This window comes from Chironomus tepperi, unplaced genomic scaffold, assembly GCF_022539635.2.
Source record: "Chironomus tepperi strain 1889 unplaced genomic scaffold, CSIRO-AGI_Ctep_v1 contig_100, whole genome shotgun sequence".
NCBI lineage: Eukaryota > Metazoa > Arthropoda > Insecta > Diptera > Chironomidae > Chironomus > Chironomus tepperi.
Window position 1 is genome coordinate 1,076,372 of NW_027226222.1, and position 24,225 is coordinate 1,100,596.

The 24,225-nt window shown below is 30.8% G+C and overlaps 8 protein-coding genes and 1 long non-coding RNA gene across 10 annotated transcripts; all 9 read left to right on the forward strand.

Annotated features, from left to right (window-relative positions):
- The first annotated feature begins 637 nt into the window (after nt 1-637).
- Nucleotides 638-5,363, forward strand: LOC139087125 (serine protease gd-like). Of its 2 annotated transcripts, none has more exons than XM_070635839.1 (5): nt 638-886; nt 3,601-3,766; nt 3,825-4,692; nt 4,753-4,775; nt 4,836-5,363. In XM_070635839.1, exons 1-5 carry the CDS (start codon nt 695-697, stop codon nt 5,000-5,002), a joined length of 1,416 nt encoding a protein of 471 aa, XP_070491940.1. In that variant the 5' UTR covers nt 638-694; the 3' UTR covers nt 5,003-5,363. The 2 variants fall into 2 exon arrangements, with proteins under 2 accessions (XP_070491940.1, XP_070491941.1); XM_070635840.1 differs by having other exon boundaries at nt 4,762-4,775.
- Nucleotides 5,364-6,165: 802 nt separating this feature from the next.
- On the forward strand, nt 6,166-9,510 carry LOC139087326 (serine protease gd-like). Its single transcript, XM_070636113.1, has 4 exons — nt 6,166-6,884; nt 8,032-8,197; nt 8,255-9,173; nt 9,231-9,510. Exons 1-4 carry the CDS (start codon nt 6,393-6,395, stop codon nt 9,421-9,423), a joined length of 1,770 nt encoding a protein of 589 aa, XP_070492214.1. The 5' UTR covers nt 6,166-6,392; the 3' UTR covers nt 9,424-9,510.
- Nucleotides 9,511-10,813: 1,303 nt separating this feature from the next.
- Nucleotides 10,814-12,107, forward strand: LOC139087354 (serine protease gd-like). Its single transcript, XM_070636142.1, has 5 exons — nt 10,814-10,919; nt 11,000-11,101; nt 11,162-11,455; nt 11,512-11,676; nt 11,741-12,107. Exons 1-5 carry the CDS (start codon nt 10,814-10,816, stop codon nt 11,920-11,922), a joined length of 849 nt encoding a protein of 282 aa, XP_070492243.1. The 3' UTR covers nt 11,923-12,107.
- A 383-nt stretch (nt 12,108-12,490) lies between these two features.
- On the forward strand, nt 12,491-13,459 carry LOC139087187 (uncharacterized). Its single transcript, XR_011544109.1, has 3 exons — nt 12,491-12,661; nt 12,717-12,876; nt 13,010-13,459. It is a non-coding gene; the product is annotated as an uncharacterized lncRNA (long non-coding RNA).
- A 10-nt stretch (nt 13,460-13,469) lies between these two features.
- On the forward strand, nt 13,470-14,393 carry LOC139087186 (serine protease gd-like; the record flags this gene model as incomplete). The annotated part of the gene is made up of 3 exons (XM_070635929.1): nt 13,470-13,800; nt 13,857-14,021; nt 14,072-14,393. Coding segments are annotated over 3 exons (678 nt in total), but the record flags the coding sequence as incomplete, so codon positions are not given.
- Nucleotides 14,394-15,007: 614 nt separating this feature from the next.
- LOC139087328 (uncharacterized) lies at nt 15,008-16,738 on the forward strand. The gene is made up of 4 exons (XM_070636117.1): nt 15,008-15,269; nt 15,325-15,484; nt 15,923-16,543; nt 16,602-16,738. The coding sequence occupies exons 1-3, from the start codon at nt 15,075-15,077 to the stop codon at nt 16,297-16,299; spliced, it is 732 nt and encodes a 243-aa protein (XP_070492218.1). The 5' UTR covers nt 15,008-15,074; the 3' UTR covers nt 16,300-16,543; nt 16,602-16,738.
- Nucleotides 16,461-17,722, forward strand: LOC139087355 (serine protease gd-like). Its single transcript, XM_070636143.1, has 4 exons — nt 16,461-16,507; nt 16,582-16,895; nt 16,952-17,116; nt 17,182-17,722. The coding sequence occupies exons 1-4, from the start codon at nt 16,461-16,463 to the stop codon at nt 17,358-17,360; spliced, it is 705 nt and encodes a 234-aa protein (XP_070492244.1). The 3' UTR covers nt 17,361-17,722.
- Nucleotides 17,723-17,922: 200 nt separating this feature from the next.
- Nucleotides 17,923-20,491, forward strand: LOC139087327 (serine protease gd-like). Its single transcript, XM_070636114.1, has 10 exons — nt 17,923-18,319; nt 18,395-18,532; nt 18,599-18,662; nt 18,737-19,040; nt 19,116-19,204; nt 19,267-19,400; nt 19,461-19,564; nt 19,839-19,897; nt 19,965-20,138; nt 20,194-20,491. The coding sequence occupies exons 1-10, from the start codon at nt 17,978-17,980 to the stop codon at nt 20,355-20,357; spliced, it is 1,572 nt and encodes a 523-aa protein (XP_070492215.1). The 5' UTR covers nt 17,923-17,977; the 3' UTR covers nt 20,358-20,491.
- Nucleotides 20,492-20,508: 17 nt separating this feature from the next.
- Nucleotides 20,509-24,223, forward strand: LOC139087356 (GRIP and coiled-coil domain-containing protein 2-like). The gene is made up of 5 exons (XM_070636144.1): nt 20,509-20,636; nt 20,692-20,797; nt 20,904-21,112; nt 21,484-21,586; nt 21,671-24,223. The coding sequence occupies exons 1-5, from the start codon at nt 20,589-20,591 to the stop codon at nt 24,124-24,126; spliced, it is 2,922 nt and encodes a 973-aa protein (XP_070492245.1). The 5' UTR covers nt 20,509-20,588; the 3' UTR covers nt 24,127-24,223.
- Nucleotides 24,224-24,225: the final 2 nt, after the last annotated feature.

Below are 24,225 nucleotides of genomic sequence, written 5' to 3' on the forward strand. Positions count from 1 at the left end.
TGTCCATGTCTTGCATCCTGAAAGAAAATCTGTATACGCCCATCAGAAGAACAATGATATCAGAAAAATATTTCTTTTCTTCTTTTAGTCTCCGTTAAAAGCATTAGTGATAATTTCAAGCAGAATTCTCAGAATTGAAATATTTTGCATTTAAAGATGTATTATATTTATTTTAAATGCTGATTGCATTCCTGAGTAGTTTTCATACAGCAAGTACATTAAATTTGCATAAATATAAATAAAACAGCATGAAAACATTAGAGGAATAGAAGGAGTCGTAGCTAGAGATTTTCTATAAATAAGGAATTCCATCACTACGCAATAATTTGCGGTTTATAACAAGTTATCTAGAGCTACAGTTTTTTATACATGACCTTTCACGAGTCTATTGAATCTTCTAGTATTCAAATTTCTGACTATTTTTGCAAAAAAATATTAAAAAAAGTTCGAACCAGTTTCATATGCGAGAATTCCAAAACTTCAAGTTTTATTTCCAAAAAGATATATAAGGCATTGAAACTAAAATGACAATAAACTAAAATAGCTAAAAATTCAATATTTTTTGATGTTGATTCCAAGCCTGGATTTATTCATTCAAAAATCTGCAGAATCAATTTCCGTTGTTAGTTGAAGATAATCTTTCAAACTATATGGAGGTGAAAATTCTGTCCTTCTTTGCAATACAAAATAAATAATGAAAACGATTTTAATACTTACACTTCTACTTCCAACAATAATTGTTGCACAAAATTATTGCAATAGTTATTGGACATATGGAAGGGATCGAAATAATCAACTTGAAGGCTTTTTAACTATTCCACATACTATTGGATACACCGAACATCATATTCAGATACAATTGTCTATGGGTGCAAAGCTTCCAAGTGTAAGTATACGAATGAATGTGAAAAGTTTTCAGGCGTTTCATATTCCTTAATGAATTTTCTTGTACTAGTCATCTTGCCTTAAAACTCTATTAAAAATAACTTCATTATCAGTTATTGCATACGTCAAAAAATTAAAAAAATGCGTTCCTAAGACTCGTCATATGAGCGCATTTTTGGCCCAGCGATTAGTAACTGATTAATAAAAAGCGAAAATATTCAATAATACGATACAAATCACTTCCTTGGCCAGAAAACAAAATCCTACAGGATCTAAATCACATTCGCACCCCATGCAGATAAGATCGACAGACAAAGTGATTTATTATGCTATATTTTTGAAACAAGATCCAACAATGCTCTAAAAACCGGCTTGTGCAAATAAAAAAATATATGTTTATGCAAATTATTTGGAGTGTGTTCCTAAATGGTTTTAAAATGCATAAGAACAACCTTTTACCCCTGAAAAACATGTGTCCATCAAGTAGAACGGTGACCTAACGAGTTTAGTGAAACACTATATATGGGTTTTTTGTGCTAATTTGTGAAAACAAGAAAACAACTTTTAAAAATTTTGTGAAGGTTCCTGCACCGAGATATGAGCATTTAAAGATGCAATTTTTGACGTTCTGGATGTCAAAATGTAACTCCAACATAACAGCACCAAAAAATTTGAAACTTTGCTGGTTTTTTGTGCAACCCATACCCAGTAAAATAAGCCAAAAAAAATTTTTCAAAAAAGTTCCACTACAGAGTTATATCCATTTTTCGGTTTAAGTGCCGAAAAAGTAGTGAAAAAATCAAAAAAATTTCACACTTTTTAATGTGAAATCTACAAACCTTCACCAAAATTCTTTAAACTTTTCCTGTTTTTTGTGCAAGAGTTACCTAACAAAATAAGCATAAAATAATTTTTGGATATAGCGTATATGGTAAGATTTAGCAGTTTTCCCGTGCAACCTAAACTCAAAAAATTCAAAGTTTTTTACAATTTTGCATGGAAATTACGCAAGACTTTACCAAAATTATTGAAAATTCGCCTGATTATTGTGCATGTGTTACTCAGTTATAAAAACTTACACTATAGCTAACATATGGAAATATAATAGCAATTTTCCCTTGCAAAATAGTGAAAAAGTCTATTTTTATATATAAAAAGTAAAAAAACTAGTAAAATTCTTAATTTTTTCAGATTTTGAACTCTCAAGACTGCAAATCTTGATAAAAATTTTTGAAACTTGGCCAGTTTACTACTCATAATTTGTGTTTTTATTGAAAATAAAAATATATTTTGGAAGTGCCATTGTTGAAAAGTTACAGCAGATTTTTGGTGTAAAGTGGCAAAAAAATTAACAAAAAATTGCTACAAATTGCTATATTTCCATATATTAGCTATAGTTAAATTTTTTTATAACTAAGTAACATATGCACAATAATCAGGCGAATTTTCAATAATTTTGGTAAAGTTTGGCGTAATTTGCATGCAAAATCATCAAAAAGTTTAATTTTTTTGACTTTAGGTTGCATGGGAAAACTGCTATATCTTACCATATACGCTATATCCAAAAATTATTTTATGCTTATTTTGTTAGGTAACTCTTGCACAAAAAACAGGCAAAATTTAAAGAATTTTGGTGAAGGTTTGTAGATTTCACATTCAAAAGTGTGAAATTTTTTCGATTTTTTGACTACTTTTTCGGCAGTTAAATCGAAAAATGGATATAACTCTGTAGCGGAACTTTTTTGAAAAATTTTTTTGGCTTATTTTACTGGGTATGGGTTGCACAAAAAACCAGCAAAGTTTCAAATTTTTTGGTGCTGTTATGTTGGAGTTACATTTTGACATCCAGAACGTCAAAAATTGCATCTTTAAATGCTCATATCTCGGTGCAGGAACCTTCACAAAATTTTTAAAAGTTGTTTTCTTGTTTTCACAAATTAGCACAAAAAACCCATATATAGTGTTTCACTAAACTCGTTAGGTCACCGTTCTACTTGATGGACACGAAAAATATTTGAATGAAAATCAAGTTTTTAATATTGCTCAAGTTTTAAGATTTTTATTAGCCTTAAAACAACATCTCAATCTGTTCAGCGCTGGGATACTCGATCGATTCTTCTTTACTCGATTATTAAGTATGTTAGTGGTTAAAAGTATAACAATGTTCACAAAAGTTTTTGCATTTTATTTTATTCAAGATCAGTTTGATGTTGATATTAGTTTCCAGATAAGGATATCCATACTTTGCAAATTTTATTTTTATTTGAAGCAATACCGAAACGAGTAAAATTACTACCGTGAGTCTAAAAACGGTAAGAGTGCAAATTAAAATCTCAAGATGATCTGTTTGACTTCTCTAATTTTCAAAAAGGAAATACAAAATTTTGCAAAAACTTACAATTTGACTAGCTATAACTGATAATTAACTTAGAGATACTCAAAGGGTTTTTGGAAATTAAATCATGAATTGCGAGCGTTTTTGGTTTATTTTGGTCAAGACTTATTGGCACCGATATCCATTTCTTGATTTATTGATTATTGTAACGCAATTATTATTTGCACGGAAACTTCATATGCATAGGTCATTCACTTATAACGGTCGAATGTTGAAGGTCATATGAATCTAAAGAAGAAAATTATATTTAAATATGGAAATTTTTAAATTTGATAAATGTGCCTGAGAAGCTTATAAAATAACATATTTCTTCATGACAGGCATACGTTGGAGATATAAGCTTGGTAAAAGACAAGGAAAGTGCATACAAGGATTTATTAAATGGTTACGCAGTGCAATATCGTATCAGATTTCCAATCCAAAACCCAGTCCCAAAACTAATTACAGTTTACTACAATAACAGAATATTTTGTTCCAATCCAAATGGTAAGCTGAATTATTCAGATACAAAAGCATAAAAAATATTCATGAACATTTCTTCTAGACAAATATCGCAATGACATTACTATAAATTTGGAACATAATATGAGCGTTACGCCATTACAACAATCGAATCATAATCGCAACAAACAGAATAATCAAAAGTATCAAAATACACAAAACAGTCAAAACAACAGGAATACTCAGCAAGCTCAAAACATACAAAGAAATCCTCAACAATATCAAACGACAAACAGGATAAATCCATTTGAAAAAAATAAATATGAGAAATTTGCAGAATATAATTCACAATGTGGTCTGCCATTCCAAAAACTTCCGGAATCGACTGGCTTAGTCATCAATGGGAAACCAGCAAAGAAAGGGCAATTTCCGTGGCTTGCCGCATATTATCATAATGGTGTACGAGAAAGTGGATTTATATGTGGAGGTTCTTTGGTTTCATCCAAAGCAATTATCACAGCTGCTCATTGTATTCATTATAAGAATGATGCACCAAAATCTGTCGAAGAAGCACTGTTCTATATAGGAAAGTTCTTTATTAGCTCGCTTGAAAATGAAAAGGACTTTATCGTTTCACCGGCTAAACGATTCATATTACATCCAGAATGGAATGCATACTCAGATTCTTTTGATGCTGATATTGCAATTGTCATTCTATCAAGAACAATTCAATTTACAAACTTTGTTAAGCCTATTTGTATATGGACAGCTACAAATGATTACAAAGATTTGATTGGCTATTATGGAATAGTTGCTGGATATGGAAAAACAAGTCGCATTGATACGCCAAGTGATAGACCATTTTGGACAGCACTTCCCGTTGTTGATGAAGCAACTTGTCTCAGGTCAAACAGTGATTTCAGAAAAATTACGTCAAGCAGAACATTCTGTGTAGGAAGTCGTGATGGAAGGTAAGGGTATAAAATGATTTGAAATTTTTCATTATTTCTACAAATATTTTTTTCGTTGAGGTATTACAGAGGTCCATGCAATGGTAAGTTCAAGTAAAAATTCCATATCATACAAACTATTTATCTAAAATTATACATTGTAGGTGATTCTGGAGGTGGATTCGTTGTGAGATATAACAATAAATGGTATCTTCGTGGAATTGTTTCATCTTCATTGCAAGATAAAGATTTATTCACATGCGACACAAAGAACTTTGCAGTATTCACTGATATTGCTGCATATAGGGATTGGATCATACAATATTTGTAAGATCTACCACAATGGAGATTAACTCTTGTGCATTTTATTGTAAATGAATCAAGAAGGACTTGATTCAGGAAGCATCCGTTTAAGTATTAGAATTTAAGCTTGTCTAGTTTTAATCATTATTGGTGAGTTGATTTAATTAGGAACTTTTCATTATTAACATGCTAAACACTTTTATTCCTCTTTTGAATGAGATTTTTATATTTTAATTCAAATTTACTTATATTTCCATATGAATTTTGTCAATCGTTCAAGTTTTCATATACATGTCTTATACGTAACATTTGATTATTTTTGATAACACCATTAAAACTACTAACACATTGAATAATGTAATAAAGTTACATTGCAACTTTTAATCCAATTTTAAATCAAATGTTTCATTCAATTTCTTTAGTTCGCAATAAAAGTGACTTTTTGAATCATTCATACCCCTAGCTACATTCAAAATTTTACTTTTGTTTAAGCAATAAGCCATTTACTTATTACGTTCAGAGAGGTATGCTTTTTCACAAGTTTTTCGGGAATGAGACTTCGAAGAATTCTCTAGTATGTTGTCTTAGTCTCGAACATTCGAACGGAATGAGTGTGTATCTAAATAAATGATTGGGTTATGAAATATTCAGGCCAAAAATATCCTCGAGAATTTTCTTTTGTCAAGCATAAAAAGATTCTGGATGTAACCTCTTACAGCATTTTTCGTCCTTAGAACTTATTTCTTTAGTTGAGGCTTATTTGACTATACTCAAATAAATGAGCGTACTCATCAGTAAAGTCAATCAACATAGTTAAGCATACTCAATTTTGTGAGCACGCTCATGTCGGCTGTTTTCGACCAATTTCCACGGCAAAAAATGCTTATGTTTATGCGAATTGTGTTGTTATTTAAAATTCACAAAAGGCTATCGACATTCAAACAAAAGATCAAAATAAAGAATTTAAAGATTAAAAGTTAATCAATCGAATTTAAGGAATAATTAATGAACAAAAAAAATAATAGTCAGTCATTAATTCTCTTTTACAATCAGTATTGACACAATTCTACTACAACCGTATGAAATGTTTAAAATATTCAGTGAGATTGTCTCTTAAAAATATTTCATTCATATTTTTATTTCTCTTTCTTCTGTTTACGTTTATAAATCTCGTTGTTTAAAGAGTGTGGAGATTAAAAAAAAAATAAAAACTTGTGAGTACGAGAAATATATGTTTAAATGTAAAAACTGGAAGCGAAAAGAATATACAACTTTTTAAAAGCATTATTATTTTATTTATAAAAATGTGAATCTCTCACGCTCAATAGAGAATTTTTCAGTTGGCCGTTTAGTTGTCGTTGGGGACTCAATACTGTCGTAGGGAGGTGCAATTAATAAGAATTTTTTATTATCACACAATGAAGTTTTCATTTAAAATTGCGATTATTTACACGACTTTTTATTTCGCATTTGCTCAATATGGAAATTATGAGTTTGAAGTGTATGAACAAGATCCGATAACAGGAGCTTTAAAGCCTGTAAATATGAATAATAGGATACGAACAACAACAAAAAGATATTCTGCTAGTGATTTTGAAGTTTATGAATATGATCCACATAGTGGTGCTATAAAACCAGTCGGAAATCCAAATCGTCAAACTGTAAACAGACAACAACAATCAACAACAAGAAGCTATCAAAACAACGTGTTTTTGAATCCAAATTCCAATCAAAATGTTGACAACATTGCAAGTCAACCACCAATGTCTTTATCAATGGGAACTTGTGATAATTACTGGACATTAAAAAGAGATTTTAATGGCATTTGGGGTCAATTGTCTATTCCTAGTCCAAATACACAAAAAGCATTAATTCGTGTTACTCTAACAGTTGCTACAGTCTTGCAAACGGTAAGTGATTGACCTAATAATTGCAATATTCTTATGGTTGTAGATGTATAAGATATACTTCAATACATAATCAAACGTTCTAGGAATTTCAAAGATGACAAGTAATTTATTTTTTACTCATGATTTATTAGTGTCGTTCAAATCGTTTTTTTGTAAGTGAAGACTCTCTTGGATCTTTTGAACTTTATTCTCACTCCAAAAATTCTTAAGGTCATTAATGGAAATGATTTTTATTTATTTAAAAACGCAAAAAAACTATATTCGGTACCTAAATATAAAAAAATCTCAAAATAACTTGAAAGAATAGACAAGTAATAAGAAAGAGAATTCAAGTACTGATGACCGATTGAATCATCATATAAACTAACTTGTTTTATGATACAAAAATCCGTCTATATGTGGAAATCCCCAAGGCAAATTACATTTAAAATAATATTTAAATATGTAATTGCTTTCATATTGATAAGAGAGACATCGATTCCAAATTATAAAATTAATGAGAGTGTCAGAGAGATGCAGTCAAGATTAATATTATGAATCACTTGAGGCACCGAGAGTAAAATCTCAATTAGTTCTCATAAAATGTTTACCTATTAATATTTCATTCTCAATCATCTGTTTTGTTATTATTGTTTATATTTATATCAGTTCAGGTAGAAATTGTAACTGAAAAATATTTTTCAGTCTATAATATGACGTGATTAAGGATACACCATTTTCCGGTTGACAATTATACTCTCAAAAAAATAATAGTTATTTTTAAAAATGGCCGCGATATTTTGCCTGTTTAGCGTAACATTATGTAAATTAGCCTCTCAAGATGTGCCAGAATCAATGAGTTTAAGTAATAATAATCAACAACTCCCAAGTTTAAGCAATAATAATCCACAACTGTCGTCACCGCAATTAATAAATGTTCCTCGAGCATACGTTTCACCTTGTCCAAATTATTTCCGTTACACTTTCAATGGTAAAGAATGGTTTGGTCTTTTAGCTGTGCCTCCTTTGCCACTAGGACGAACTTTTCATATGAAAGTGTTTCTTAGTATTGGAATGAGTTATAATAGTGTAAGAAATTGAAAATAATAAGTGATAAGACTTAATAAGTAATTTATAAATAATTTAAATTTTATTATTTCTTTCACAGCGCTACGTTGGTGACATAAGTCTAGCAAAAGACAGACAGAGTACTGTAAATGATGTCGCAAATGGATTGCCAATTTTATATAGAGTAAGATTCCCTGTACAGAATCCAATACCTAAATTAACTGAGGTTTACTACAACAATCAATTGCTATGTAGAGGACCAAAAGGTAAACTTTCAAATTACTAAATTTTTGATTTTATTTAATATCTTCTGTAATTTACAGCTGTTGGAGAAATAGTAACGACCATTGCCCTCGACCACACACTTTATACAGGCTTAGCGCAACAAAATTTCCAAAATAACCAAAATTTATTCACAACACAACCGACTCAGCCACCAATTATTCCAACAGAACCTTCAACTACGCAAGCATCTATACCTATATCCCGTCTTACTCGTCCACCTGTCACAAGACCAACAACAACAACGGAAGCACCTTACATATTTCCTGAATTCAACACAAGTAAAAAACCACAAACTAGTACCAGCGATGAAAGACTTGGTGAATTTGATTCTCTTTGTGGAGTTCCACAGGTTAAAGTACAGAATTCGACTGGATTAATTCTTAGTGGTAAAGTTGCAATGAAGGGTCAATTTCCCTGGTTAGCTGCTTACTATCATAATGATATTGGAAATACTGGATTTATTTGCGGTGGTTCTTTGGTTTCATCTAAAATTGTCCTGACTGCCGCTCATTGTATTCATGATAAGCAAGATCAGGTTGTAAAGCAGCCCGAACAAGCTCTCATCTACCTCGGAAAATATTTCTTACATTCTCAATCAAACGAAAGAGATTTCTTAGTTTCTGGAGTCACTAAATTCATTATTCATCCTGACTGGAACTCACTATCGGAATCATTTGACAGTGATATAGCAGCTGTTGTTTTATTGAGAACAATCCAATTTACAAATTTTATTCAACCAATTTGTATATGGTCATCAACAAACAGCTACTCAGATATGATTAATCAACAAGGTATAGTAGCAGGATATGGAAAGACTGAATTTACAATAACTGCTAGCGATAAACCTTATTGGACTGAACTTCCAGTAGTGGATGAAAGAAGCTGTCTAGAATCCAATTCAGTTTTCATTAAAATTACATCACGAAGGACATTCTGTGCTGGAAATCGAGATGGAAGGTAAATTAATTAATTGTAATTTGATAATCAAATGCTAAATCTATGCTACATTTACAGAGGTCCATGCAACGGTGATTCTGGAGGCGGTTTCGTTATGAAATCAAATAATAAATGGTATCTACGAGGAATTGTTTCTGCTGCATTGTTTGATAAAGAAATGTATATGTGTGACACAAAGAACTACGCAGTTTTTACGGATGTCGCCATTTTTAAGGACTGGATATTGAATCAAATTGAAGTCTATGGTTAAATGTCCATTCTTGGAATAAAATTCTAGTAATGTAAAAACTATTTTTAATATTTTGTAATAAACTGTATTTATTAATGTTGACATGAACTTTCATTCTTTTACATCTATCACAATGCGTACAACAAAATTCAATTCTAGGATACACGACAAACCACGAAAGTGTGGCATTGAAGCAACTAATTTACATATTCTAAAATTTGCTTAGACGATAACTCTTAAATTAAACATTTAACAAAACACTTGTAAAACTAAGCAATACGTTTAAGCACCTCTAAAACATTGTATGTAACAACTTCAGTATCAGTTTGCATATCAAATGATTAAGACCTTAAGAAGCGTTTTTCGAGTTCTGTAATGATAGTTTTAAAAATTATTTTAGTAATTTTGTTAAATTTCAACATCGCAAAGTGTCAAAATAGTTGTTCTGACATTGCAAGTTACTATCCTGATTATTATGGATCTTATTATGGACAAGCCGAGATACCCAATGTGCCTTTGCAGCAAATAAATTCTTTTGAGATTGAATTGTCCGTAGCTGCAAGATTACCAAGTGTAAATTCTAACAAAATTAAAGTTAAAACGTCAAGTGATTTTTGTCTAATTATAGAGCAATGGCGGGAGTATTAACATCTCTAATCAAGACTTATACAATGATTTGCTAAATGGTCAGAAAATTATTTTGAAATTTGTTCCTGTAATAACAAACCCTCTTCCCGTTGTTTCTGGGGTATTTTTGAATGGAAACCGAATATGTTCAAGCCCTCCTGGTAAATATACTTAACTTATACTATGACCATAAAGTAGTTAAATTATAATTTAACAAGTTATTAAAATTATATATTATTATGTTCTACATCTGAATCCATTCTAAGAATACTTAATAAGCTACACTAAAAAATGCTTGAATTACACTAATATTGAAGATTTGTTAAAATGTGTGTCAAAAATTAATTCAAAAGAACAAACGTGATAATTTTAAAGCAAACTTAAATTAACAGTATTTGATGAACAAAATATCAGACAGAGTCGAAAGAAATAATTTTATATTTTTGGTGAGCCAGAAGGTTGACCTGCAAATGTTTAGATATTTAACATTCCACTCTTCTCAGACACTCGTTTACGACTGAGTCAATCCTTTATGACTCATAACTTGAACTTTTATCTATTTTTAGCTCGTGGATCGTATGTCGCAACAATCAAGTTATCGTATACTTACACACTCAGTAGAATTCCTCAAATTGCTCAAACAAATTCTCGACCAAATTTCAATCCATCTTTTTACTATGAAAATCAAGAAACAACATCGAAAATTATTTATAAACCGCCTCCGACCAAACCAACACAGCCGCTGATCGCGACAATTTTATCTCCTACGCCACCTCGGCAAACAATGCCAAGTTACATAGAAAATAAATTAGAAAATGCAAATAACGGTCAATCAAATCTTTGTGGAGTCAGAAGAGATTCATCAAGTGCTGTTTCGTTTGTTATTGGTGGTAAAGAAGGAAAGTATTTTAGTCATCAGCTTTGTTAAAGATAATTGACGACTTAATAACTCACTTAAAATAATATTTAGCTAGGAGAAATGATTTTCCATGGCTCACTGCATTCTACTACAAAGAAAATGGATTTATATGTGGCGGTACATTAGTATCAACTAAAATTATTGTAACAGCAGGTTGGTTGATTATTATTATAATTCATCAAAATGATCTAGTTCCAATTAATGTTTTTGCAGCTCATTGTGTCAAAGATAAGCAAAACATTGATGTAAAAAGTCCTGAAGATTCAATATTTTATCTTGGAAAATATAAATTGAATGATTTAAATGAGAAAGATTACGTCACTGCTGGAGTAAAACAGTTTATAATTCATCCTTCTTGGGATTCATTTGAAGAAAGATACATAGGCGACCTAGCTATCGTTGTAATCTTTAAAACTATAAAATTTACAAATAATATCATACCTCTTTGCATATCGTCACAAAGAAGCAGTCATGAAGATATAGTTGATAAATCAGGTCTAGTTGCAGGTAGATTTGATCATTATTTCATTGATTAAATAGTTCAGTTTAGTAATCTATTAAAGGCTGGGGTTTAATCGAGAATGGAACGATTTCCGAGGTTCCAAAGTTTGTATCACTTCCTGTTGTTGATGATGGAAAATGTTTGAGATCAGATGAAGTATTTACAAAAATTACATCAACTACTACATTTTGTGTTGGTGATGGATCTGGAAGATCACCTTGCAATGGTAAATTCAGTTTTGTAGATTATTAATTATATCAACTTATTTATTTGTGCACAATGTTTTACAGGTGATTCTGGAGGTGCATTTGCAGTAAAAAATGATGCAGAAAATAAATATTATTTTCGAGGAATCATTTCTTCTGGTATTCGTGGAAGTACATATAGTTGCGACAACACCAAATATGCCATTTTTACAGATGTTGCTCAGTATACCGACTGGATTAAAAGTTACATTACCATGTATGGATAAATAGCTTATTGATTATAAGAACAAGGAAAATGACAACAATGGTTTTTCCAGTAAACTGTCGCAAGCTAAATTATTATCTATATTAATTATATTCTCACCTCTGTGGGTTTTTCAAAACGAGAAGAAATTTAGAGTATCAATAAACCTGAATTATTATTATTATTTTTAACAGCATAAAGCACAAAGCACAGAGTTTTGTTTATTACATTAATAGAGTTTTCCAAAATTAGATGCGCAAACCTGCATTGATACAATGAACTGCAGTTTTTCAGCAAACCCTATATGTTTATCAATATCACACGCAAACATTATACAAACGAAAAAAACACTATAATTAAATTAGATACTTAAACAAAATTAAACAATAACAATATCACTTGTTCAGATGTTCGTAAGAATTTTACTATGCAGATTTAGTTCTATATATCAATATTTATTCATGTTGACAGAACTATTTATAAACTAAAGTTTTGTACAAAAAACCTCAGTATTAAGTTGCAAATCAAAAGATTAAGACCTCACAAAATAATTTTCGCGTTCTAAAATGATTCGTTTTGGAATAATTTTTTTAAATTTGCTAATATTCGACGCCGCAAAGTGCCAACAAAACTGCTCTGATATTGCTAACTACTATTCCGATAATAATGGAATTTATGGACAAATCGAATTCTCCAATGTGCCTTTACAGCATGAAAATTCTTTTAAGATTGAATTATCCGTAACTGCAAGATTACCAAGTGTAATTGCTTACACAATTAAAATTGAAACGTCAAGTGATTTTTGTCTAATTATAGGGCAATGGCGGGAGTATCGACATGCTTAATAAAGACGCATACAATGATTTGTTAAACGGTCGGAAAATTATTTTGAAATTTATTCCTGAAATTGAAAGCCCTGTTCCTATTGTTTCTGGAGTATTTTTGAATGGAAATCGAATATGTTCAAGTCCTCCTGGTAAATAAACTAAACTTATTATGAATTTACTATTCATTTTTAAAGCATAAAAGTTATCACACTAAAATTGAAGATTCTGTTCAAATTTGTGTCCAATTATAGATTAATGTAATTGCATCCTTAATATTTTTAGCACGTGGAAGGACTGTCTCAACAATCACCTTATCATTTAGTTACACTATATCTGGTTTGCCTCAAATTGATGAATCCTCATTTATAAGCAACAATCAATCATATGTTTGTGGAGTCCGAGGAATTCACCAAAATAATTTTTCACTTGTTAGTGATGGTAAAACAGGAAAGTATTTCATTATGGTTATTAATTGAATGAATAAGCAGGGTTGATATCTATAGCGTGACTGTGATCCAGCAAAGTAGATTATCTCTGGATACCTATTTACGGTCACCTAGTTATCAACACTGTTAAAAAATAATTGCATCTTAATGACTCACTTTAAATAATATTTAGCTAGGAGAAATGATTTTCCATGGCTCACTGTATTAAACTACAGAGAAAATGAATTTATATGTGGCGGTACATTAGTATCAACTAAAATTATTGTAACAGCAGGTTGGTTGATTATTATTATAATTGCCAAAATGATCTAGTTCCAATTAATGTTTTTGCAGCTCATTGTGTCAAAAATAAGGAAGAATTTGAGGAAAAAAGTCCTGAAGATTCAACATTTTATCTTGGAAAATATAAATTAAATGATTTAAATGAGCAAGATTACGTCACTGCAGGAGTAAAAGAGTTTATAATTCATCCTTCCTGGAATTCACTTGAAGAACCATACATAGGCGATATAGCAATCGCTGTAATCTATAGAACTATCAAATTTACGAATAATATCATACCGCTCTGCTTATCGCCTCAAAAAAATAATCATGAAGATATTGTTGATAAAACAGGTCTAGTTGCAGGTAGAATTTATCATTGACTCTTTGATCAAACAGCTCAATTAAGTGATTTATTAAAGGCTGGGGTATAACGGTAAATGAAACTATTTCCGATGTTCCGATTTTTGTATCACTGCCTGTTGTGGATGATGAAGAATGTTTGACATCAGATGAAGTGTTTGCAAAAATTAAATCAAATACAACATTTTGTGCTGGTGATGGATCTGGAAAATCACCTTGCAATGGTAAATTCCGTTTTTATTTATTATGTCAATTTATGCACAATATTTAACAGGTGATGCTGGAGGTGCATTTGCAATGAAAAATGATGCAGATGAGAGGTTTTATTTTCGAGGAATTGTTTCTTCTGGTTTCCGTTTAAATACGTCTTCCTGTGATAACAACAAATATGTCCTTTTTACCGATGTTGCTCAGTACACAGATTGGATTAAAAGTTACATTACTATGTACGGATAAATAGCATATCGATTATAACAACAAGGAAAAATGACATATTCAATTCAAATTATTACCCTCAATTTTCTTTAAAGAATCACTTCCTACTTAAAGCCCAGTAGTCTCTATTTTGAAGAATAAATTTAGAAAAAAATTTTATATAAGAGAGAAAATTAAAAAAATAAGAAAACTATAAGACCTGGCATATTATTAATATAATTTAACTACAACAGAGTATTATCCTTTTTATAAGTACCATACATTTACGCAAAATTGGACATAGTATTTTGAGAAAACTATCTTTAATAAAGGTTGGCATTAAATTTAACAATCAACTTTTATCACTTATTTAATTTGCTTCTAAACAATAAATCATGCATGAATCATACAAATATAGGTTAAAAATAGTTTTTTCGATTGGATCGAAGTTAGGATATAAAATTACATCCTGAACATAACGAATCTAGTGATGACGAGAATTTTTTTTAATTCGTTAAGAGATTTCACATATAAGTAAAGAAGTTTTATTGATGAGAAAAAATAACTTGAGCAAAGTTTAAATTTTAATAATTATCAAGTTACCATGTGACCAAGCTTTATTCTGACAAAGTAATTCTTAAATATGTACTAAATATTTTATAAGGCAGTAGTGGAACTTGGTGGCTTTCTACTTATGTCCAGGTGCCGGTATAGTTTTTGCTATAAAGATTTAGTTCTTTATATCAAGAGTTATTGATATTGACAAAGCTTTTTAGCACCTCTAAAGTTTTGTACAGTAAACTTCAGTATTAAGTCGCCAATCAAATGATTAAGACCTCACAAAACAATTTTTGTGTTCTAAAATGATTCTTTTCGGAATTATTTTTGTAAATTTGATAATATTTGACACCGCAAAGTGCCAACGTAGTTGCTCTGATATTGCAAACTTTTATTCCGATAATAATGGAATTTATGGACTAGCTGAATTCTTCAATGTGCCTATACAGCAAGAAAATTTATTTAAAATTGAACTATCCGTAGCTGCAAGATTACCAAATGTAAATGATAACAAAATCAAAGTTAAAACGTCAAGTGATTTTTGTCTAATTATAGGGCAATGGCGGGAGTGTCGACATGCTTAATCAAGACGCATACAATGATATTTTAAATGGTCGGAAAATTATTTTGAAATTCATTCCTGAAATTGCAAATCCTCTTCCTGTTGTTTCTGGAGTATTTTTGAATGGGAACCGAATATGTTCAAGCCCTCCTGGTAAATATACTAAACTTATTATGAATTTAGTATTCATTTTTAAAGCAGTGCGTATATAAAAGTTATCATACTAAAATTGAAGATTCTGTTCAAATTTGTGTCAAAACTTAATTGAGAAGAACAAACATGATAATTGTGTTAATTTTGTTTGATGAGAAAAATATGACACGGAGTCAAAAGAATGTATTTTAATTTCGTAAAGATTCATGCAAACCATTGTTATAATAATAAAAATTAATTTTAAGTTCTCAAAAGGAAAAGGTTCCGTCACGGAGTTTTAGGGCTCCGCTAAATCTCCTTTATTAACAGCCGAGCCTATGGCAGAGCCTTCTTTATTTGTGTTATTCGGAATTGAATTGTTTACGCAAAACTTGAACTTATCATCCAAGAAAGAGACTTGCCTTTATAATAATTTAATTGCATCCTTGATATTTTTAGCAACTGGAAGGACTGTCTCAACAATCACCTTATCATTTACATATACAATTTCTGGTTTACCTCAAATTACTTCAACGAATTTCCAATCAAATTACAATCCACCTTTTTATTATCCAAATCAAGAGACAACGAAAATTATTTATAAACAGCCCACATTTAGAACCAAACCACCGATCAAGCAAGCAAAACCGATTATCTTAACAACGTTATCGCATGCACCCTCGAAGCAAACAACGCAATTCCAAATAAACAATAAATTAGGAAATATAAACAACGGTCAATCATATGTTTGTGGAGTCAGAAGAGATTCATCAAGTGCTGTTTCGTTTGTTATTGGTGGAATAACAGGAAAGTATTTTATTATGATTATTAATTGAATGAATAAGCAGGGTTGATATCTTTAGCGTGACTGTGATCCAGCAAAGTAGATTATCTCTGGATACCTACATACGGTCACCTAGTTATCAACACTGTTATAAAAAATTGCGACTTAATAATTCACAAAGAAATGATATTTAGCTAGGAGAAATGATTTTCCATGGCTCACTGCCTTCTACTACAGAGAAAATGGATTTATTTGTGGAGGTACATTAGTATCAACTAAAATCATTGTAACAGCAGGTTAATGGAATAATTCTTAAATTACTAATATGATCTAGTTCCAAAAATATTTTTGCAGCTCACTGTGTCAAAGATAAGCTAGACATTGAGGAAAAAAATCCTGAAGATTCAACATTTTATCTTGGAAAATATAAAATAAATGATTTAAATGAGAAAGATTACGTTACTGCAGGTGTAAAAGAGTTTAAAATTCATCCTTCATGGAATTCACTTGAAGAATCATACACAGGCGATATAGCTATCGCTGTTATCTATAGAACAATCAAATTTACGAATAATATCATACCGCTTTGCTTACCGCCACAAAAAAATAATCATAAAGATATAGTTCATAAAACAGGCCTTATTGCAGGTAGATTTGATCATTTTTTCATTGATTAAATGGCTTAATTAAATAATTTTATAAAGGATGGGGTATAACGGAGAAAAAAGTTATTTCCGATGCTCCGATGTTTGTATCACTTCCTGTTGTGGATGATGAAGAATGCTTGAGATCAAGTGGAGTTTTTGCAAAAATTACATCAACTACTACATTTTGTGTTGGTGATGGATCTGGAAGATCACCTTGCAATGGTAAATTCATTTTTTATAGATTATTAATTATATCAATTTATTTATTTATGCACAATGGTTTACAGGTGATTCTGGAGGTGCGTTTGCAATGAAAAATGATGACGGTAAATATTATTTTCGCGGAATCGTTTCTGCCGGTATCCGTGGAGATTCATATAGTTGCGACAACACCAAATATGCCATTTTTACCGATGTTGCTCAGTACACAGACTGGATTAAAAATCACATTAGCATGAACGGATAAAAAGCTTACTGATTATAAGAACAAGAAAAATTACAATCCTGGTTTTTCCAGAAAATTGTCACATACAAAATTATTATTATACCTGATTTTCTTTAAAATTATACTTCCTCCTTAAATCATAAACAATAGCCTATAAACTTAAGAACATCCTCTTTATAAATTATATTCTTATCTTTTTTGGGTTTTTCCCATGAAACAAAAAGAAATTCGGAGAACAGATTAAGAATATCACCACGTGCTAATATGCAGTCTCTCTTTTGGTGAGAATAAGATTTAAAAAAGTTTTAGTTAAGCAAGAGAGAAAATTATAAAAAACATGAAACCAATAAACCTGACCTATTATTATTTTTATTTTCAACAGCATAAAATAGAGAGTTTTATTCTATTTATTATTATCACACACTTACGCAAAATTATAACGACAAATGTAGATTTTCTTACACATTCTTTGGATAGAAGATTTGAATTATAATCTCAACATATGAGAATACACAAAAATCATCTCTTTGAACCGGTTGTTTTACAATGGAAATACACAAACAAACAAATCTTTAAAAATATCTTCAGTCATTTTTGGATTGTCGAAGAATCAACACTTAAATTAGCATAAGAACTCGATGTCTTCGGCGGCTATTTGTCTTTTCAGTGTTGCTTTATGCAACATTGGAACTCTTGATCAGAGCTTATTTAATCAAGCTGGTAACAATCAGCAACAGCAACAACAAAATCCAAATTTATTTGGACAGGCTACAAATGTATTCAATGGTTTTGTCAATACTGGTTTAGGCTACTTAGGTGGACAGCAGCAACAACAAGGTCAAAGACAACGTTTGCAAAGCCCTTGTGGAAAGAAGTTTCAATACGTCACTGATGGTAGGGAGTGGAAGGGTCTAATAAAAATCGGAAATGCTGATCTCTCAAGAGATTTGGTCATAGAAGCAGATTTCGTTCTTCCTCAGGTGAGAAATGAAAAGACATAGATTTTTGACAGGAAAAGTAATCATGAACTCGAAAATTATATTATCACTATCCAGAATCAACAATTTCAACATCAGAATCATCGGCATCACAATCATCATGGGAAAATTGAGTTAGTCAATGATCCTGAAACAGTAGCTGACGATCTGGAAAATAATCTGCCGTTGTTATTTGAAGTCCATTTTCGATCACAGGTATTATCATTTTACATGCGTCACTAGTTTAATATTAAAAACAAAAAATTTTATCAACCTGTTTAGAATCCTGTTCCGAGACTATTAGCCATTTACAAGAATAAGCGAGAGATCTGCAGAGCAAATATTGGTAAACAAATTACTCATCATGCAAATGAATGAAAAAAAAAACATAAAGAAAGATAATAAAATGTATATTTGTAGATGTTCAAGCACAGATATTCCGTTTGAAATACATTCTCCCAGCCTCGGATGAAGAGAATGCTGATAGATTCACACTTTCCGGACAGCATAATATACAACCACAACCACAACCTCAGTCTAGACCACCACAAAATCCTCCAATACATGCTCAAAATCCACAAAATCCGTTAATACAAAGGCCATCGTCTGATTCAAATATTAATCAATTCCAAGATGATAAAAATGTCTGTGGAGTTCCCGTTGTCCTTTCACAAAGTCTTGTTGTTGGTGGTGCACCAGTTCAAAATCATGGTGAATGGCCTTGGTAATTTTTTTCGTCATAGAAAGAAGCATTTTATGACCAAATTTGTTAATGTTTCAATTATTTATTCATGTAAAGGTTGATTGCTTTCTACAAGAGTTCCGAAGGAAATCTACAATTCATATGTGGTGGAAGCTTACTTAATGCACGCTTTGTCCTAACAGCCGGTAAATTAAAAATTTCATTTCTCTGATTTTAATCTTCATTTTCCGCATTTTAATCCTAAAAGCTCATTGCATACAGGACAAAGGATCCGAAACCGCACAATTAAATCCACAGGATGCACTTTTGTTTATTGGAAAACACAATTTAATTCAATGGAACGAAGAAGGATATGAAAAACGAGGAGCACTTGCTTTTAAGGTATATAAAATATTTCATGTACATCATTGACTTCCGCTAAACTTTAAATTCAAATTTAAGGTACATCCAGACTGGACACCAAGTGATCAAAAATATGACTCAGATCTTGCATTAATACAAATGGACAAGCCAGTAAAATACTCAAAATTCATTCGTCCTATATGGTAAGTAAATAAGAATAAGTGATTTTAAATTCTATAATTTTCAACAGTCTGAAAAATCTCAGAAAGTTTGCACAATGTTGGAAGTACTTTTCGTAAACTTCAAGTGAATGTCATGTCATCATAGTAATAGATCATTCATAAATGATATCCTATAACAACCCCATTTAATGTGAAAAATTCTATTTTTCAATGGATGTTAATTATGATCAGCACCTTAATTATTTAATCTCGAAAAATTGTTTAACATCTTAATGAATCAAAACCATCATTTTAGTTTATGGAGCGGTCCACCTGAAATTACAAAAGTCGTTGGGCAAGTTGGAATTGTCGCTGGTAAATATTCTAATTAATTCATATTAGTCATTATGTACATTTCAATTTTGATTTTTTAACAATACAGGTTGGGGAAAAAATGACGACGGGAAGTTGAACACAGATTTTCCAAAGAAAGTTAATGTGCCGATCGTTTCTGATGGAACTTGTCTTAGAGCACATGAAGCATTTGTGCATATAACATCAGATCGCACATTCTGTGCAGGTGGAAGAAATGGAGAAGGACCTTGTCAAGGCGACAGTAAGAAATAATTTTAATAAGACTTACAAAATTGTATAAACTTTACTTTTTTCAGGCGGAGGTGGATTAGTACTAAAAGTTGGAAAGAAATGGTTCATTAGAGGAATCGTATCTGCATCACTTCGTGATGGACTTTCTTGTGATGTTAATTCTTATGCCATATTTACTGATATTGCTGCATTTGTTCCTTGGATTCAAAGTGAAATGAGAAATGTATAGAGTACTTAATCATGTTGTGTATGGTGTAATCGCTAATTCTAAATTGAGAGAATCTGTCAATCTTTTGTATTATTCTCTCACTGAAACGTTCAACTGAGTAACAAATAAATAACATCCTATAGTATTAAGTTTAATCATTTATTCTGTTTCTTGAGTCCTCGGGATCCGAATATTAATTTTAAAAAATCAGTGCAACATTAATTAAGATTTAAAAGAATATAAATCTTGAAAATGTCGAAAGACATCTTAGTGCACATTAACACTGAACCTGAAATTAAGGTAATACTTGGGAAATCATAAAAAAATGATTATTTTAATAATTTAAATATTTTAGGAACAACAACCAGCATATAAATTAGAAGAACTATCCAAAGAAGAACTTGTACAGCTATGTAATAAATATTTAGGAATTGCAAAACAGGCAAAGAAATCAAAAGACGGTAAAAGATTATTTTTAATCAGTTTAAAATAACAAACTTGGGAATTTCCGATTGATGCAAATATTGCAGGTCTCAATTAACTTGATTTCAAAATCTACTTTTACAGAAGCATTGAGAGAAAATGAACTGATCAAGCAAGAGTTAAAGGAACTTAGAGGAATCAACTATGATCTGGAACTTGAAAATCAGATACTCAAACGTGATAAGATTTATCCACACAATGAAGACGATAATTTGCTAAATCTTCCATCTGTTAAAACTATGAATGATGAAGATCGTAGAATGAGTTGCTTTTGGAGATTTGGAACTCTTTTCAGGAAATGAGACAAAATTCAGAATTGTTTTATCTTTTTCCAAAAATAATTTCAATAAAATGATAACAGAGTATTCTGAGAATAAAATTGCGTTGGCCTAATGAAAATATTCCTAACGGTTTTAAAATTTTCAAAATTGTTTACTTTGTTTCTCACAGATGTCGTGTTTGTTTTTAAAACTTTTTTTGCATTATGAAAAGAAATTGACAACACAACAAAGTGAGAAAAGTTTTATTAATTTAAATAGGAATGAAGTAAAGGAAATTAAAAGCAATGGATGAAAGCACAACCAGCCATCCCTCCGTCAATCAGGTAAATTAGAAAACTTCACATTGTCTAATAGTTTTAATGAATTTTTTAATATTTTTATAGGAGAAAAAAAGTTCATCATTTGATGAGCTATCCAGAGAGGAATTAATAACTAAATGTAACAAATTGTTATTGATTGCACGAAAGGCTAAAAATTCAAAAGATGGTGAGCTAGAAATTTACATAATTAATGCGTAGCATGTCTAAAATTGTCACACAAAATCAATATTTTCACTGTTTATATTTCTAGAATTATTTGAAGAAAACAAACAAATAAAAGAGGAATTAGATAAACTCAAAGATCAGAATGGAGTAATGCAAGAAGTTGTTGAAAATCTCACACAACATAAACTCGTAAGTGCAAATCAAATAGAGGAAGCGAATCAACAAATTGCGAAAAAAGACGTGTCGATTCGACAACTACAAACCAAAAACGATGAGGTCACAATTGAAAATGAATCGCTAAAAAGACAATTACAAAGGTTAACTGATGAGAATGAATCGTTGATAGAAGATATGCAATCAATTGAATCAAAAGCGTCAAATTGCGATGGTGAAGTGGAAAATGAAAAAATCAATAAACTTAATGAGGAAATTTTATCATTGAAAACGCAATATGAAGAAAAATGCAATGAAATTTCACCACTTAAAGAACTGATTGACAATAATTCAATAAAAATAAAGAATCTAATACAAGAGAATTCTGAGTTGAAGACATCAATTGAATCAAATAATACACCATCGGATGAGATTAAAGTCCGATATGAAAAAGTATTAAAAAAGTTGAAAGCATACAGAGAAAAATTATTTGAAGTTTATGAGCAAACAAAGCTTATCAAAGCTGAAAAGAGTGTTCTTCTTAGTTTAACTAAAGAGTATGGTGAATATGTAGCAAACTGGCAAAAGGATATTTCAAATGCATCAACAAGACTTGTGATTCAATTAAAAGAATTAAACTTAGAAATCAAAAATAAGAATGAAGAGATAAAGCGACTTGAGGAAGCTCTTGAAGAAGCTAAAGGCCAAAATTCAAATGAAAATGAAATTGATCAAATGAAGCAACAAATTGAAAATTTAAATGAGACGATCAAGGCTAAAGATAAGCTTCTTGATGAAGAAAAGGAAGTACAGAAAAAGTTGAAACAGTCCATGAAGAAACCAAGTGTTTTAGATTTAGAAATTGAAGCATATGAGAAAACTCTTGAGGAAACGAATAAGAAGCTGGAAGCTAAAAAGAAGCAAGTAGCAGAGCTAGAAGATACAATTTCTCTTCAAAATGAGACGGTAAATTCATTCAAGTCACAAATCGCATCTTTAGAAGAAAATTTAGAGTCAGAAAGAGCACATTCAGCAGAGATTAAGAGGAATCTTGACATTCAACTTAATCTTTTACGTAAAACTGAACACGAGAGAACGGAATCAAATTTGCAATATGATTTATTAACCAAAAATTATGAGAGCTTGAAATTAGAAAATAACGAAGTGAAATTGGAAATGGCAAAGACTATTGGGGAGATGGAAAAAAGATACCAATCTCTTGAATCTGAACGGAATGAGTTGTTGAAAAATGTAAGCTTTTTAGATAGTGATGTTGAGAAATACAAGAAATTAGCATCATCACACGAGAAAGAAATTGAAGATATTAGAAGTGAATTTGTGAGTTATAAAGTACGAGCACAAAGTGTTCTTCGACAAAATCAGACAAAAGATTTTGGTAAAGAACAGGAATTGCAAGATGAAGTTCAAGTGTTAAAAACATCTTTAGAAAGTTTTACAGTATCAAATCATAAACTTAGTAACGAATTGGAAGCATTAAAGAAAAATTACAACAGCTTGGTCGAAGATAAAACAAGATTACAAGCTCGATGCAAAGATTTGTTATCAACATTAGAAAAACAGAGTGAAGAAGTATTGGAAGAATCACGCAAGAGAAATCAAGAGCATGATGAATCTATTAAAGCATATCAATTGCAAATCGATACTTTAAATACATTTTATAAAAAGCGAATACAAGACTTGGAAGAATCCAAGCAAAATTCCATTCTTGAACTTCAAGATAAAATAAGTACTTTAGAAAGAAATTCAGCACAGAATGCATCTATGACTTCTAGTTCAGAAGCAGTATTGATACCTAGAACTGATGATCAGAAATTATCAAATATGCTTGACTTAATGGACAGAGAAGTTGAAGGATCAGAAGATCAATCATCCCAGTCAATGACTTATAGTCATTTCCATACTAAAAGGAAAATTTCACGAGGTCGTGACATGATTCCACTTGATGAGCTTTTAAATTCCTCGTTTGATGACAACTCAAATGAGCTCAATGAGGAGACAATTTCAAACTATTCATCGCCTTCAGAACTCCTTGAACAGACACGAATCAAGTTGCAAAACGAAGAAAGTCGAGTTGTTCATCTCACGACATTATTAGCCGATTCAGAAAAAGATTTAGCAAGAATGCAACAGTTAAATGAAATGTTGAAGGAAGAAGTTCGACGTCATCAACGTTCAATTGAGCGTGAGCAACACATCCAGAATTCAGAGTATCTTAAAAATATTATTATTAAGTTTGTGACTTTAAATAATGGCGATGAAAAGCAACGATTAATTCCAGTTCTTAATACAATTCTAAAATTGAGTTCAGATGAACTTCAGGTGCTACAGAATTCATGCAAAACTGGATGGGCATTATGGACGAAATAGAAGAATTAAAGTTCATTTATTTTACTTTAAAAGTATTTTAATCCTTATAAATCTTCTTATTCAATAAAAATTATCACAAACTATTGATTCAATTAAATT